At 38.8% G+C, this 16,598-nt stretch overlaps 1 protein-coding gene across 1 annotated transcript in view; it reads left to right on the plus strand.

Moving 5' to 3' along the window:
- The window catches only part of kalrnb (kalirin RhoGEF kinase b), an 82,280-nt gene that overhangs the window by 8,271 nt on the left and 57,411 nt on the right, over positions 1 to 16,598 (plus strand). The window contains exons 2-8 of the mRNA XM_053229192.1: positions 7,186 to 7,278; positions 7,469 to 7,583; positions 9,384 to 9,576; positions 10,311 to 10,811; positions 13,831 to 13,953; positions 15,026 to 15,217; positions 15,916 to 16,047. Coding sequence (XP_053085167.1) covers positions 7,186 to 7,278; positions 7,469 to 7,583; positions 9,384 to 9,576; positions 10,311 to 10,811; positions 13,831 to 13,953; positions 15,026 to 15,217; positions 15,916 to 16,047 — 1,349 coding nt within the window. The remainder of the gene's footprint in view (positions 1 to 7,185; positions 7,279 to 7,468; positions 7,584 to 9,383; positions 9,577 to 10,310; positions 10,812 to 13,830; positions 13,954 to 15,025; positions 15,218 to 15,915; positions 16,048 to 16,598) is intronic.

Genomic DNA, 16,598 nt, shown 5'->3' on the forward strand with positions numbered 1-16,598 from the left:
TAGATTATGTGGCGCGTCTGCTGTATAAGTCCATGTGAAGTAGCTGTTACTATGGAAATGATGAAGTATAAGAACAATCGCGTTATTATAAACCTCTGATTTGCCTTATGGCTGGAACTACTGTCAGAGATGCTGTTATAGAATCAAAAAAATGACGCAACATCAGTCAGAATTCGAGAATTCACAACATGGTGGTGTAAAGCATTATAAAATAATCTCCAAATGATATATCACGTGCAAATGAAAATGAGTTTGTCCACATTTGCCATGATCTACATGATCTCAGCATCTACATGATATCATTTAATTCACTCATTTCTGGCTTTTAGTCAAGTTCTGATCTCATCTTCCATACTCTATTCTCACACACACACACAAATGCACAATGCAGAACACTAACATCAGGCCAGTGCCAGCTATTGTTCTCAGAGTTTGAATAGAGGAGGGTGTAGTGCACCCGTGGGTCAGAGTTTTATTCCGGCTGCCCTTGACTGGAGTCGGATTCGCACAGCCATTTGGCAGCGCCTCGCCATGATTGGTTTCATTTGGTGATTACGGAGAGCAGCCCATTTCCCAATCCTCCTGGGAGGTTTTGTTGTTTTTTGGTGCACTGTGATCCTGTAACATGGGAAGTCTTTCCTCTCTCTCTAAGAGGTTTCCTGTCCATTGACAATGTTTTTCACCATGAATGGCTCCATGTATGTGTCTGCGTTTATTTCAGCTCACGCTGTAGTGGCCGCCGTACATTGATTATTTCCTCCCTTACAACATGATGACGTATTCATAAAACATGCAGAAGTGATGCATGCCATCATTATGAATTATTGATACAGCACTTTGTATTCAGTGGTCATTCTATCAGTGAGTCGGTAACTGTCTGCGCTCACAGGGTTGCCAGATCCTCATTTTTTTTCTGCTGAATTTGATTTCTTTTGACTTCTTGCTGTTGGTTTTTTCTTTTATCTGGATATTTTGCATACATTTCGATTAATTATTAAGGTTTACAAGGTATGCTGGATTTTTTTTAGCACAAAGAGTAACTATATGGTTTACTATATATGCATGTGGGCTGTGGTTATGATCAACATGAAGTGTACTAACAGGTTAAATGGTGTATCTGTTGGTGTAAGAAGCTGTATCGATTTTAAATGCATAAGAAAAGCAAATTATTTATTTATTTATTTAATTATAACAGTATACATAAGAAATAACACTTTATTTTGGGGGGTGATGTAAAATGATGCTGCCCAACATGTTTTGTTCCTGTTATACCACAGCCATTTCCTACACATTTCCATTTTTTTTATTTATTGAAGAATACTTTTTATCCATTTATAGTTACATTTAATACTGTGGAATGTCTGTGAAACAAGTTAGTTCCTGTTGTCAATTATAACAGCTATAAACAGTCATTCCCTCACCAGCCTCTCTCACGTTCTCTCTCTCTTGAAGTTATTAAGACAAAAAATGCAGCTTGTCATGTTATTATTTAGAAACCAGGAAGTCCTCTGTCCTGAAGATTTTTTTTTTTTCCCTGTGGCGGGAAATTCACTGACTGTTACATAATGATCACAATGGAGACTCCTTCGACAACTTTTAAACAAACATCTCCTTACAGAAAACCATATCAATGATTATATGTTTTTCTTTGTTAACATGTTTTTAATCTGTTTATTACTAGTTTTAGATTTTGTGTCCCTGAGTAACTTGGTACTATAGAAATGATAACATTAGAACTAGTACATTAAATATAAACCTGTGATTTAAATGACAGCCGTAACTACTGTCAGAGCTGCTGTTATAGAAAATTAATCAAGAAAATTAATACAAGACCATTTTGTTTTATGACTTTGTTATAGATTTTTATTTTATGACTTCTACATTATTGATTCAGTACAAAAATATTTTAGATTCCAAACAGTTTTCCAGCACAAAATTAAATGTTACAGAAAAAATGTTTGTATGTCAGTAAAGAAAGCAGCATCACAGAAGAGACACATTTCAGACAAAAATTTATTTTTTTTGCATGTGTCTAAGACTTTTGCGCAGTGCTGTATGTCTGGTAAACCTACTTTCTAAATCCAATATATGGCAGGGCATAGACAATGTAATGCGTAATTACTTCTTGTGCGACTTCTAGACCTGCTTTATGTGTGTTGTGTGCTAGCAGGAGTGGAGGATGGGAATGGGAGCGTCTGGTAAGTGTAATTGAATAATTTTCCTCACCTTGTTCTTGCTGTTAGACCCATTAGCACATTTGCTAGCCTTCCAGGCTTTGCAGAGAAGTAGGTGTGAATTTCCTGACATAACTCCTGTCTAACACGATTTAAACGCTGAGCGGCAAACATATTCCTTTTTAAGTCACAGAAATATGTGCTGTTCATTAATAGGAAATGAGCATTAGTGGAAGGTTAATGAAAGCCGGTTGAAATTTCTTAGCTACTGCTCCGTGAGTCAGACTGCCTCAATATCACTATTGCACTGTTTTTTGTTTTTTTTTTCTAATTTGTATAATATTATGAGATAATACACATTCCCAGCAATAAAAACCAGCAATAAATGCATGAAAAGAGTAAGAGGGATTTCTGCAGTCCTTCAGTATGTCATGTGAGCTCCTTTGGCAGCTGCTGCTACTTGGCTTCTCTGACACAGAGCCAGTGACCCAATGAAAATGCAGTTGTTGGATGTGCTCCCGTTCCCGCAAAAGGTCCTGATGAAGTTGCTGGCTGTTAACGCTCAGAGAGCCGTACCGTCTCCAGATGTTGCGATCCGAAGCATCCAATGAGTATTCCATGGGGTTAAAACTAAGGGGTCGTGTTCACAAAGGCTAAAAGTAGACAGCTTAGGGACCGATTTTGGAGATACACTTGAAAAATAGGATTTAAGTGGTAAAAGTGAGTCCTACACCTGTGAAAGCCTACAGGTTTTCCAGAGCAGTGGTTCTCAAAGGGATCCATAACTCAAAAATGAATAGAGCTATAAATAATGTCAATTTAACATGACCTAATATTCTGTTAGTGGTGGAAAATTTGGGATTAAAAAGCTCCATGGTTCCAATAAATGACCAAATGCTATTGTATGCATTTAAATAATGAGTCTAATATTTGATATGTGTAAAAAAGAGATGTTGAGGGTGCCTGTGAAATTTATTTTATAGTTAAAGTCTCTGGCTGTAGAAAGTTTGAGAACTCCTTGGTCGGAGGACTCCCATGTGACTAAGACCGAATCATGAATAATCCGAAATGGCTGCTGCTGGCAATTTAACAGTGCAGTCATGGTAATGTGTTAGATATATTTAATAACAATGAGCTTTAAAAAGGTACCATGTCACTTCGTTTAAATTTTATTTCTGTATTACTTTGTGCATTGAGATTTCATTTATGAGCTTCTTGCACAGCCTGTACTGTATCAGCCGATCATTCATTCATGACTCGTCTGTATTATTGTACATGATTGGCTGATTGGATATTTGCATTAATGTACAGGTGCACAAGTGTTTCTATTAAAGTGGCCGGTGCAGGATCATGAATAGGCTTTAAGAATGAAACTCATAGCTGGGAACTTTTAGCACAATGGAAATGTTCTTTCTGAATACAGCCTCAGATTTTTGATGGTCATTTGAAACCTCAAACTACAAATCCATGGTTACACCACGGTACAGTCTGCCACGTGAGCATGGTGGAAATCGATAAGTCTGGACGTAGTGGAGCAACGCTGGCACATGATATGCTCGCTCTTTATTTCTTTCAAGTAATTTAAGTCATTCCTCAAAAGGTCACCTCTTCAGATAAAAGTGCAACTTGTGAGCTTTCATATGATCAGCCATAGAGTTTGAAAAGTGTATAATTAGAGGAAATTCTGATTTGTTTGTTCAAAGGTCAGTGGTTAGATTCGTGTTTATGTGGTTGCACTTCTCGCTAGACTGTGCTAATCTTTTGCTTTCTCTCTTGAAACACCTTCCGTTGGCATTTTACATTTAGACCCGCTCTCAAAATTGATCTCGAAATCAGAAACCCAGTAACTCCAATAACAGATTACAGAAATAAATTTTTTTAATTTAAAGCTGATATTGTTTTTGGTGTAAAACAACAGAATTAGCTTTCTAAACAAAATGTCTACTGTGATCAGCCGTAATTATTACATAGAGTTTCATAATGGTAGTACATATACTGTACATATACAGTATGTGGAGACTCAGTGATAAAAACACAGAGGGCCATATTCAGAGTTGAGTGTACATTGGTATTTAGACAGCAGTTGTTCGGTGTGATATCAGCTCGAGCAAGGAGCAGTATTAAGTCCAGCACTGCTGTCTGACAGGTTGATGTAATCACAATATGTCACGCTTAAATTTATGTTTTGAGCATTGTAAATACAGTCATTTATTCATTTAGTGTCTTGTAGCTTCATTAAGTTGTGAGCACAAGTAACTGCTGGCACATAATTTTCAAAACAATAAGATGTGCTGGATCAAGTGCTATTTTATAATGATGGAAGCCATACTAGGGCTTTTCACACTGCACTTAACCCCGGGTTATCGTCGTTCCAAACCCTGCTTTTAACCCCGAGTAGAGGAACGTTTCGCACATAATAAACCTTGCATTGCGGTGCCAAATGTGTACAGTGTGAAACGATGCAGTGTTCGAATGTTACGGTTAGATGCTTAGCAACAGACTCTCCACAGCATGTGCCTCATATCACGTTCTTTATACAGTCACGCTACTGTACAAGTAAACATGAGTCTCTCCATGCTTTAAAGGAATTTTAAAAAAATCCATATAATTTGCTCCTCTGTGTTTTCTTTCCTTTGTGTTTGTGTCTTTGTTTTCTTGCCTTTGTGTGTCTCAGGAGGCTTAAAACAGCCAAGGAGGATTTATGTGGCGACGTTTTTTCTCACTGATGCGAAAGCGCGAGACAAGCCGTTATTTAAACCGGTCACGAGCTGTATTTATCCAGTCATGGTTGTTGACACGCAAATATGCAAATAAGAACGTTAACCCAGGGTTTAGGAATGTACAGTGTGAAACGTCAGATTATGAATTATGATTAATTGTTAACCCCGAGTAAAGTATGAGCAGTATGACATGTATGTAATTCCATTTACCCGGGGTATAGAATGACCCAGGGTGAACTATTTCAAGTGTGAAAATCCCTACTGTTACATTAAACCAGATTTGCAGTGATTAATGTGATAATTACAGGCATGCTAGACTCCTATTAGATTTTTATTGCAGTACTTGTCACCTTCTCATTCGTATATATCATCGTATTATTCTTTTACTGACGTAATTCCTAGTTCAGTCCACATTTTCTGTCCTTGTTTTTTTTCAGGCTTAAAGGTGAGTGCTTGTGTTTAAAAATGGTGTAAATGTTATTGAAAAACTCCGGATATATTTCTACTCTGGGAAAAATCTGTCAATCTCGTAAGCATGAACTACACATAGGTGATTTGCATAATCTGCATAATCCCGAAGAATTAGCTGATTATTACATTTTGGAGACAAATTTTTCAGATGTTTTATAGTAAAGCTTTATTCATGAATGAGATGACCCTACATCAAAGTGATTTTTCTGTATGTGAACAAAGTTTATTTGTAAGGTGTAATTATGTGCACTTGGATTTGCAGTTACATGTCTTTCATATAGCTCATATAGCTCTTCTGGATTTTGTGATATAAATTGTTCTTACTGTTACTATTAACATTTCTATTAACATTAGCTTCACAAGTTGCCATTGCTCCTTTACAAAGTCACTATGTTGTGATATTTCTTGATTGTGATTTGTTTATCTTCACACCTTTTGGTAACTAATTGTGAATGCTTGTCTTCTTTTCGTGAGCAATTTTTAAAACACTTGTTTTGCACTAGTGAAAATGCCCTGAGGCTTCAGAGAGACAGTGAGCAGCACAGGAGAAGCAGAGGCAGGGACAAACAGAGGCGGACAGAGAGGGCGTGTTTCCATGTAGAGATATTGTACATGACGCGGTGGTAAATCACAAAGCCTGTGTGTGTAAAATACTCGCTGGTGTCCCACAGGATCAGCAGAAAGCATCTGTTTCTCAGTACATTTAACATGTCATGTTCAGGAACAGCCTCCTTCATTCAGGTTAAATAGTTTATGCAGTCTGCTGTGGAGAAACGAAGGGAAGCCCAGAGTAGACAAGGAGAGAGAGAAAGAGATTAAGAGAGGGATGTGTTTTAGGAGTCTGTGTGTGTGAGCATGTGTGTGTATTCAGTCTACGTGACTGCATATTTACAGTCTGTGTGTGTAAGATGTCTGGCTTTATCTGTGTGTGGATGCATACATTTCAGCTGTGTGTGTGTGTGGGTGTGTGTGTGTGTGTGGCCAGATGTGACTGGTCAGGATTATACACACTAAAGACCTGGCATGGGATTACATCTGCCAGCGAAAAACATTAAGGAAATGTCCCAACGTCCAAACATTGCCAAAATTTTCTCAGTGTAGGATTATAGCAGTCAGGGTTGCCAGATAGTTTCCAGGCCATTCATTCTACAAAAACGTTGCCCAATGGCTTGAAAAAAGTTTGCAGTATTATATCTCAGAAATAAGTGTGGGGAAAATTTGATTCTTTGATGCGTTGCAATTCTTCGAAATGATTCAGCATCACTTAAGTAAGCTTTATGTAGGCTATAGGCTTTGTATACTGAAAATGTCAACAGTAATTAATTAAAAAAAACAGCACTATAGGCCAGTGATGTCAAAGATTCAGAAGATACAGAATGCTTAAATCAAGATGTATAAAGAATCAGTTGAGAATGTACTACTTCCTCTTAACAGGAAATAATCAAATCAACATTTTTGATTAAGGATAGGGCAATATGCTACACATATATAGATATAACAATTAAATTACTTCTGTAATAAATAAAGAACTATATAAATAATGTCAAACAGTTGTTATCCCAGACAGCAGAACCAAAGGAAGCCTGCTAGGGGAAATCTCTCAATCTGACAACACTGATATCAGTAATATAAACTGGCATGGCCATTTTGTTTAAAAATTTTAGACTGCATGTTTCATTTAGGCTTACACTGCATGTTTCCTTTAATCTTCTAGGTGTAAATTAATAAGGCTGTGTGAATTAAAGTGGTATTGAATTACACGGTCTGAGTGTAACTCTTAACTGGTTTTCTTTTCCTTCTTTCTTCCTCTCACATCTCAGTTCCGTCTCTCTCTGCCGGGTCTCTGAGGAACGACGGCGTAAAGGCTGCTGATGTTCTGACGGTTCTGAGGGAAAAGGTCGCCTTTGTCTCAGGTCAGCCTTTGTCACCAGAGCACTTTTCTTCATTTTATGCAGCATGAAACTATTAAGATTGTTAATTAATGAATTGTGACAAGAAAAAGGAATTGTTCTCTGAGATGTGATAAGTTTCGGAGCATGTGGCTTGTCGAGTGGTTTAACACAGGGAATCCTTCTTTGCCTAAATCTCCCCTCTCTCTTTCAGGAGGCAGAGATAAGAGAGGAGGACCCATCCTGACCTTCCCTGCCCGCAGCAACCACGACCGAATAAAGCAAGAGGACCTGCGCAGACTCGTCACCTACCTCTCCACCGTGCCCAGGTGCTCCGAACCCTGTCCAGATTTATCTCTGCCGTGCACGTGAGCTGATCATGTGAGCTGCTCTGTGGAAATAGTGTGAACCACCAGGTGCTCTGGTGGGATGGTGCGAAGCAGTTACGAAAATGAATAAATGCGTGTTTGAGGATGTGGAGATCAGCCACTAATCTGAGCAGATGGTGTGTCACTGCAGCTGCCTTGGATGATATTTAAGTCTTGTGTTGGGAGGGCAAGCTAAAAAGAAAAAAATCTTCAATGACATCTGCGATTTATTTTGTAATGAAATTCCAAGTTGACAACCTGCCGATAGTGGTGCAGTGGGATTCACCGGTAGCTTCATCTCTACCTAAACAGAGTGATGCAGCAGCACTTTAGTCATTTAGTCTGTCCAGCTGTCTCACCTCCTCATCTGTACACTCTTCAAACAAAACAGCTTCCAAGGCATCACCTTTAATGATTATATCGCGATCAATGCCATCACACTTACCATCTCATAGATTGCTAACTAGCTCTGCTAATTAGCACCGGAATCGCTAAACACGTTAGAAATATATCAATACAGACAGATTTAATGTGTTTCAGGGTTTTTTTTTTAAGCGCTAAGGTGGGTCAACTTGCTAACTAGCTGTCACGTATGGTTTATTTCCTTCAGTTAGTGAAATTCTAGCTAGCTAACGCTGGGCAGCTAGCTCATAGTAAATATGAAAAAGATCCTGTGGAAATACTCCTAGCTGCTATAACAGACACAAAAACAGACACAAAGGCGCTCAGGAGTACTTTAGCTACAAATTGACTATGCTAGAAGTTGATATTAGCTAATATTACCTCTAGTAGCTAGTAGCTAACTAGCAGCAAAATAAGTTAGCTAGCCAATGTTAGAACCTAGCTAGCATCAAATATTCAATCAGCACCACACAATTGACCTAAACTACATGTGTATTTATTTAACTACGTAAATAAATTCATATGACAAGTAGTACAGTTCCTTTTAAATTAAGACACTATGCTAGGTAGCTAATTCGCTCCTCTTGAGAAAATAACGATAGAGTTAACAGTGAGGAAATAGTATGATCCATTGTACAGGCGTTCAAAAGTGTAATTTTTGTCATGGCTAGCGAAATATATTTTAGGCTTAACTATTAAGGGCTTATTCATGTGGTTACAGTCTTAAGTAAGAGGATCAGACCCTAATAAACCTCCCTAGAATTCACCTTGGCTACGCTATGTGTGAATATGTGTGTGCGTGATGCACTGAGAAGGACTGGGGTAGTATCCAGGGTGTATTCCGGCCTCTCTCACAGCGTTCCCAGGATAGGTGCACAGCACAGTTCTCATGCTGTGCAGGTACCTCTGTGAAAAAAAAACGTGAAGAGGTGAGACTTAAACGTGTTGTTTTTTTCACAGTTTACCAGAAAAAGACATAAACACTTTGCCTCCTGCATGGTTACCGCTCAGAATTCACTTTGCTGCCTCTTATAAATGTGATATTCAGTGTGTTTCATCTTTATTTGTCACTGCATTGGCACAAAGCAGCTTTATTGTGATCTTCTACAAAATCACAGCGAATCTACATTTACAGCTTGCAGTATGAGAAAACATAAACTATGTTTTATTAAAATGTGAGTCATTGCAATTAAACACTCAACACTGCATCAGTACACATTTACATTTACACACTGTGTCTTGGCTACATTTATTGGTTTTATTTGTACAAGCTTCATGAAAGTTTTCTGGTATTTTAACTACTCCCTCTCTCTTTCTCTCTCTCTCTCTCTCTCTCTCTCTCCCTCTCTGTCTGTGCAGTGAGGATGTTAGTAAGCGTGGCTTTACCGTAATCATTGATATGCGTGGCTCTAAGTGGGACCTGATTAAGCCGCTGCTAAAGACATTGCAGGAAGCGTTCCCAGCTGAGATCTGCGTGGCCCTGATCATCAAGCCAGACAACTTCTGGCAGAAGCAAAAGACCAACTTCGGCAGTGCTAAATTCACATTTGAGGTTTCTAACTTAGTGCTTGTCTCTAATATACAGTCTGGTGTATTGTATTTCTTCAATATATACATTTACATTAATAGAGAATTTCTAACCTTTCTGCAAAATATTATTATAGAATTTGATAAACGTCTCAGGAATTAACAAGATTTGAGATGTCAGATAGAGGACCATATCTGACACCATAACTACTCAACATTGAAAGATATAGATAGTAGTAGTTTAGTGGTTCAGCACATTACATGAAGGTTGTGAGTTCAAGTCCCAGGACTTCCTGAAAGCCACCGTAGGTGAGCTTCCACTGCAGGAACCTTTTCAGGAACTCAAGGACTTCAAGTGTCATTTTTAAAACCTACATTCATTTAGCATATGATTACTAATTATTACAGTAGCTAGCTTAGCTCAGAGGTTCTGTGGTTAAACATTTCCTGGTTATTTTCCTGGTCATTTCCTTCTGTTATTTTTTATAAAGGCCACAGTTCCTTGTCTGAGCAAAGTCGTTACCTCTCAGCAGCTTAGCTGTATGTTTGGACTGTATTCTATCCAAACCCCTACTTTTGGATAAAAGCATCCACAAATAATTAAAAAAATGAACAAAAAGTATGCTCATGCACAAATACACTGTCATCAGTATGCTTACTACAGTTGTGAATGCTTAACTGTATTATTAGATTCTGGGAGGTTTCATGGTTAGGTGTGGTTGGTTTGAGTTAACCCCTGACCTCTCTTGTTCATCGCAGACGAGCATGGTGTCCGTGGAGGGCCTGACCAAACTGGTGGACCCGTCCCAGCTGACGGCTGACCTGGACGGCACGCTGGAGTACGACCACGTTGAGTGGACGGAGCTGCGTGTCTCGCTAGAGGAGTTCACGTGTGGAGCGCTGCACCTCCTCTCACGCCTGGAGGAGCTTCAGGAGACGCTTTCACGCCAGGAGATGGCTGCGGACGCTGAGGAGGCACGCAGGCTACTAGAGGAGCATGCACGCCTGAGAAAGAGCGCCACCAAGGCACCCGTGGATGAGCTGGAGCACGAGGGACAGCGCCTGCTGCAGAAAATCAGGGACGGCGGGGACGGACGCCTGTCTGGAGGACCTGACTTTCAGAGCCTTGTTCCCAGAGTCGCTGCCCTGCTGGACAAACTTCAGGCTGCACGCCAGCATCTCTTACAGGCCTGGCACAAGCGCAAACAGCAGTTGGACCAGTGCTTCCAGCTCCGACTGTACGAGCAGGATGCCGAAAAGGTGAGGGAAAGAAACATGAAAAAACATTTTTAAATTGTTAACTTCCTTGAATGGCTGATTAAGATTATCTGGTACTTGGGCCACATTTGTTTATACAGCCTAATAACAGAGATCACATTTTTCCTACCTGTGACAAATGTAAGCTAGATTTGGAGAGGTTAAATAGCTGTTTCCGATTTGCATATCATTTATATTCATAATCATTTTTTTCATGAGAGACAGTATATATATATATATATTCTTAGGCTATTTAAAAAGTTTATCAGGCATTAAAACAATGTTATCGTTTATTATTTAACACAGATTATTTTTAATGTTTTAAATAATAAAAAGGGTTAAGGGTACGTCAAGACAGTTGAGTATATTTGTTGAACATATTAATATTAATATTGCACATGATAATGATACTATTATTCTCAGTGTCCAATGTTACAACTAATGTAATGTGATGTAATGTAAAATGTTTGTATTGTAAACTTTTTCAAGCATACGTGTATGTTTTTTAAAGTGGGAAGCCCATGGAAGTTTAGTTAGCGGTCAGTGCTAAGTGTAATTACAGTGTAATTTTGGTCACATGGAGTCTTTTTTTAACAACTAACCAACACGTCTGAGGGAAATGTTAACATTCTTGATATTTTTGTCTGGTTTTCATTCTCTTTCTGCCTTTACAATGTCTGCGTGGAAGATTTAACTTCTGTTTGCTAGCTAGCTAAATTTTAAGCCTTAACATTGTTGCCACAGATATAAACTCTGAAACGAGCCGTGGGTGTATTGTGTGCTTGTCTTGCTAGTTAACTAGCTGAATGATTTGCCTTATTCATAAGCCTATGATAGTCCTACGATTATAACCTTTTGAACAGCTAGCGTGTCGTATGTTTACCGTCTCATAGGTCAAGGTATGATGAAATCTGGGTGATGTAATTGTTCGCTAAGTATATAACAACTCTATCTCTGTGTATTAGGGTAATAAAGTCATAATGTAATGATGCATATGATAACACAACCCGTGGCGCAGTAATTGGGTGAATATGAAATTTAAACAGAATGATGATTCTTTGCTCGGGAATGCTGTAATGTTTAGTTAAGGATTTAATGCTGGAGTCATTTCCAAATGCTAAAACAGGAAGGTAATGAAGTGAGGAATGTTGAGGTCTGTCTGGATTTTCATAACGGTGATGTTTCTCCACTTTGCTCTCCCAAGAGGCTGGTTTTTGTGCGGGAGCTTGTGTTCCGTTTAAACCCAGACTGAGCAGGAGTTTCACACAAGCCCAGTCCTGCCGGCACGGTCCATCTGTGCTCCGATATTGCCAGAACACCACTGACATCCAGCCTGAGAGAATAAACGAGAGATAAACAGCGTGAGAGAGAATGGACGCTATGACAAGTGGTCCAACGAGAGAACGGAGTGAGAAAACCTGTGGTGAAAGAGCGACAGGGAAAGCTTAATTGAGGACGGGGGCATAGACAGTGAACAGGACAGTAGGGGTATACAGTTGACTGCAAAATTATTGGCGCCCTTCAAAAGAATGAGCAAAAATTGTCGTATAAAATAAATGTTTGATTTGAATTCTCCACTCAGGCATTTGGATACTTACTTTTCTACATATAAGAATGATCCAAAAGAACTAGTCTGTATTTATTATATAATAGTACTTTCTCCAAAACATTTGGCAACATTATTGACACCTGTAAAGAATATTCATAAGAAGTGCAAACCTGGAAATAAAAAAAAGGAATTGTGTTTTGTAGTCAGATGAGACCAAAATCGATTTCTTTGGACATGCACGTGATCTGCATGGTTGACAAACAAGACTCTCAAAGCGAAGCTCTCAAAACCTACTGTAAATTATCAAGATTTTAGCCCAATACCTGGTTGCTTCTGCCTTGAGGTTACAACTTTAGCTGAGCATACATCAAAATCAACCCAGAAATTCTTTAGGGACACAAAATTAGGTTTTGCAATGGCCGTCTTAGTCTCTGGATTTGAACCCTGCTCACAATGTGTGGTCTAAAATGGCGCCCAAATATGCAAACTTATGAATGGTGAAATCTAGAAATGTTTTGCATGTTGGAGTTTCCATGATCTTCTACAAGCACCTCTAACCTTGATAGACATTAAAGGAAGAGGCTCGGTGATGTTATTGTCTCCATATTAATTGTAGAGGTTACAATACTTCTCAAGAAACATGTTGTGTTTAAATTAAAGTAGGTATGCTCAAAATACACTATATGGCCAAAAGTTTGTGGACACCTGACCATCACAGCCATATGTGGTTCTTCCCCAAACTATTGCCACAATGTTGGAAGCACATAATTGTATAGAATGTCTTTGTATGCTATAGCATTACAATTTGCATTCATTGAAACACTGGGTCCAAACCTGTTCCAGCAGTGAAAGAAATGACCCTAGACAGTGACCCTATGCAAGTGAGGTCTATGAAGATATGGTTTGCCAAGGTTGGAGTGGAAGATCTCAAGTGGACTGCACAGAGCTCTGACCTCAACCCCACTGAACACCTGTGGGATGAACTGGAATGGCAAATGCATGTGACTGAATGAACACAAAATGCCACAGCCACACTCCAAAATCAAGTGGAAAGCCTTCCCAGAGGAGTGGAGGTTAATATAACAGCAAAGGGGAATAAATCTAGAATGAGATGTTCAGAAAGCACATATGGGTGTGACAGTCTGGTGTCCACAAACTTTTACTTGTTCATTGTTTAAGAGTTGGACAGAAAGTAGGAGTGAATTTAACGGTTTATACTGGGCCTACGGGCAACTAAATTTTTCTGTGACTTGCATCCGCTGTTGAATAAATATTCCTGTTCTGTAGTAAATATTTATGCAGGAGCACTTGTCCTGATTGGTTAAACTCGATAATCTATGCTCTGTGAGGCTCGTTTATCACCATATGGCCTCATAACAGGAAGCACTTCAGACTCCGCTAAGCGAGTGTGCTGTCCTTTTTCTCACCTCTCTCTCTCTCTCTCTCTCTCTCTCTCTCTCTCTCTCTCTGTAGATGTTTGAGTGGATTGGGCATAACAAGGAGCTGTTCTTACAGACGCACACAGAGATCGGGGTGAGCTACCAGCACGCCACTGACCTTCAGACGCAGCATGACCACTTCGCCATGAACTCCATGGTAGGATTCTTACAGCATCTGATATCATTGTGTACAAAAAGTCACCGTCATTATAGTAGTGGATCTCAAAAAACCCTGCTGTTGAATTGCTTGTTGAATTGCTCACTCACATTTGAACACTTGCAGCTGTTTAGGATGTTTTTTTAAGAATTAGCTTGAACATTTGACAAGTTTGAGTTGCCAGCGTACATGCAGAGTTAGTGAGTTTAAGTTAGTTGGATCTTTTGACTGGGATAGCTGTACAATTTGGTGAGTTTGAACTGGATGGATAATTTAAGTTGCCTTTATTATTGATAAGTTTGAATGTCGATATTAATGATATTGTTGATAAGTTCCAGCTAGCTGGATTATTTGATGAGCTGGAACTTGCTGGATGATTTGGCTGGTTTAAATTAGCTGGATAATTTATGTTATCTTGATTATTTGATAAATTCTATTGGATTATTTGACGAGCTAGAATTTGCTGGATGATTTGATTAGTCTGAGTTGTCTTTATTCCAGTTCCAGTTAGCTGAATCATTTGAGAAGTTAGAATTAGCAAGATGTTTGATGAGTTCTAATTAGCTGGATCATGTGATGAGTTTAAATAAGCTAGATTATTTCATGAATTTGAGTTAGATCAGTTTTTGGATCAGTTTTTGAGGTGAGTTTGATCATTTGATGAGTTAGAAATGGTTGGATGAGTTGATGGATTTGTTCTAATCTGAACATTTGATCAGTTCCAGTTAGCTTGAGTATTTGAAGAGTTAGAATAAGTCAGGTCACTGGAATCATCTGAATTCGTTAGCTTAATGATTTGTTTGATTCTTTTTTCTCTATTAATCATTTCAGACCAATTTGATATCCATGCTCTATCCTTTACATTGCTGAGATTTTCTAGCAGTGTCATAGCACAAAAATCGTTGCACGTGGCTGTAGAATCATTCTAATCTATTGCAACAAAAACTAAAAATGACTAAAAATGCTTTTGTAAATTTTTCGTATCATCTAAATATTATTAGACTTATGAGAACCCTTTAATTAATTAGAACAAGCTCATGATGACTTGCGTTTCCTCTTTATATCTGGTCAGAACGCCTACGTGAACATCACACGGATTGCCTCGGTGGCCACGCGGCTGTGTGAGGCAGGCCACTACGCCGCCGATCAGATCCAGCAGGTCTCGGCACAGCTGGATCAGGACTGGAAGAGCTTCGCCTCGTCCCTGGAGGAGCGCAGCGCCATTCTGGCAATGTCCTCTGTTTTCCACCAGAAAGCTGAGCAGGTCAGCTGTGGTTTTAATCTGTTTACTTTTATGGGACGGGTTAATTATCTTCAAAATGTCTGCAATCAAATTTTGGCACAGGAATGAAATTAAACCCTGAAATTGTTTATCCAAAGCTTAAATGTTTCTTTCGTTACTTTAGAAATGTGATCCAATCATGGAACCAAAATCAAATTTGATAAATTAAAAAATGTTGCTTCCTTGCACAGATGACCTTTCCTAACTTGGTTGCAAACAATCACTTAATATTTGCTAGCATCTGCAAATTGGTCTTGTTTAATTTGCTGTGGCTGTGAAAATAACTCCCACTTTGTGTCACCGAGCAAAATTTGCCCCGATCTCCTGCAGCTAAATGTGCTAACTCGGCTTATTTGGATCATTTGTTTTATGTTTCTCTGACCTGGCTATCTCCTCCTTTGGTGTCTGTTTAACAGGAACATTGCACTCCTCTCAGAATTTTTCACACGTTACTCATAAATAGAAATACTAGCTCTGCTCATTTCCTGCCTTGTAAATATCCATTACCTCCTGCGTAGTACGTTTTTTATTTAATTCCTGGAGACCACCTCATCACACTAACGTCACTTACTTTTGATCAGACAAAAGTTTGTATTTTCACCAACGGCTCAAGGGTAAAAGACAGATCATTTGCCATAAATTCTGTTTCTTCTCTGTTTATTTCTGCTGGGGTTTGGCAGTTTCTCTCTGGAGTGGAGGGTTGGGGGAAGGCGTGCAGCGAAGGAGGACTGCCCACGGCGATGCAGGAGCTGGAGTTGGCCATCCACAGCCATCAGAATCTGTACGAGCAGGTGACCACAGCATACACCGAGGTACGTGCTCACGCTGCTCATAACATTTTCATATGAAGGTCATTCCTTAACCACAGTTTATTATAACACCCTGATTCTGTATTAAAACGAACAAGAAGCTTTATGGGTGATTCCACGATTGGGGTGTATGGAGTGAAATCAGAGTCAGAAGAATTTACTCACCCTGAAATTGGTAATGCTTGAAAAAACATCGTAAGATATTTCAATATATTTGTTCTGAATTCTGTTACTATTTAAAATTCAGGTCTTGAAAATTTAGGTTAAGAAATTCAAGCTGTTGAAAAGTCAGGTTGAAATATTACAGGTTAAAATTTCAATTTTCAGGTAGTAAAAATTTCCTAACTATTAGAATGTTGGAATATTCCACACATCACATGTTCAACAGGAATTTTCTGAAGATCATGGGAAGAAGAAATATAATGTACATCTCATTCTCATTTCTTTCTTTTCAGAGATATTGTGAAATTTACCTGATGAGGTCACTTTGAAAATATCCAGTTACTCAAAGTATAGACTGGAAGTAAACTATTCATTTAAAAATTATATTATGT

Source organism: Pangasianodon hypophthalmus, chromosome 2, assembly GCF_027358585.1.
Source record: "Pangasianodon hypophthalmus isolate fPanHyp1 chromosome 2, fPanHyp1.pri, whole genome shotgun sequence".
Classification (NCBI taxonomy): Eukaryota; Metazoa; Chordata; class Actinopteri; order Siluriformes; family Pangasiidae; genus Pangasianodon; species Pangasianodon hypophthalmus.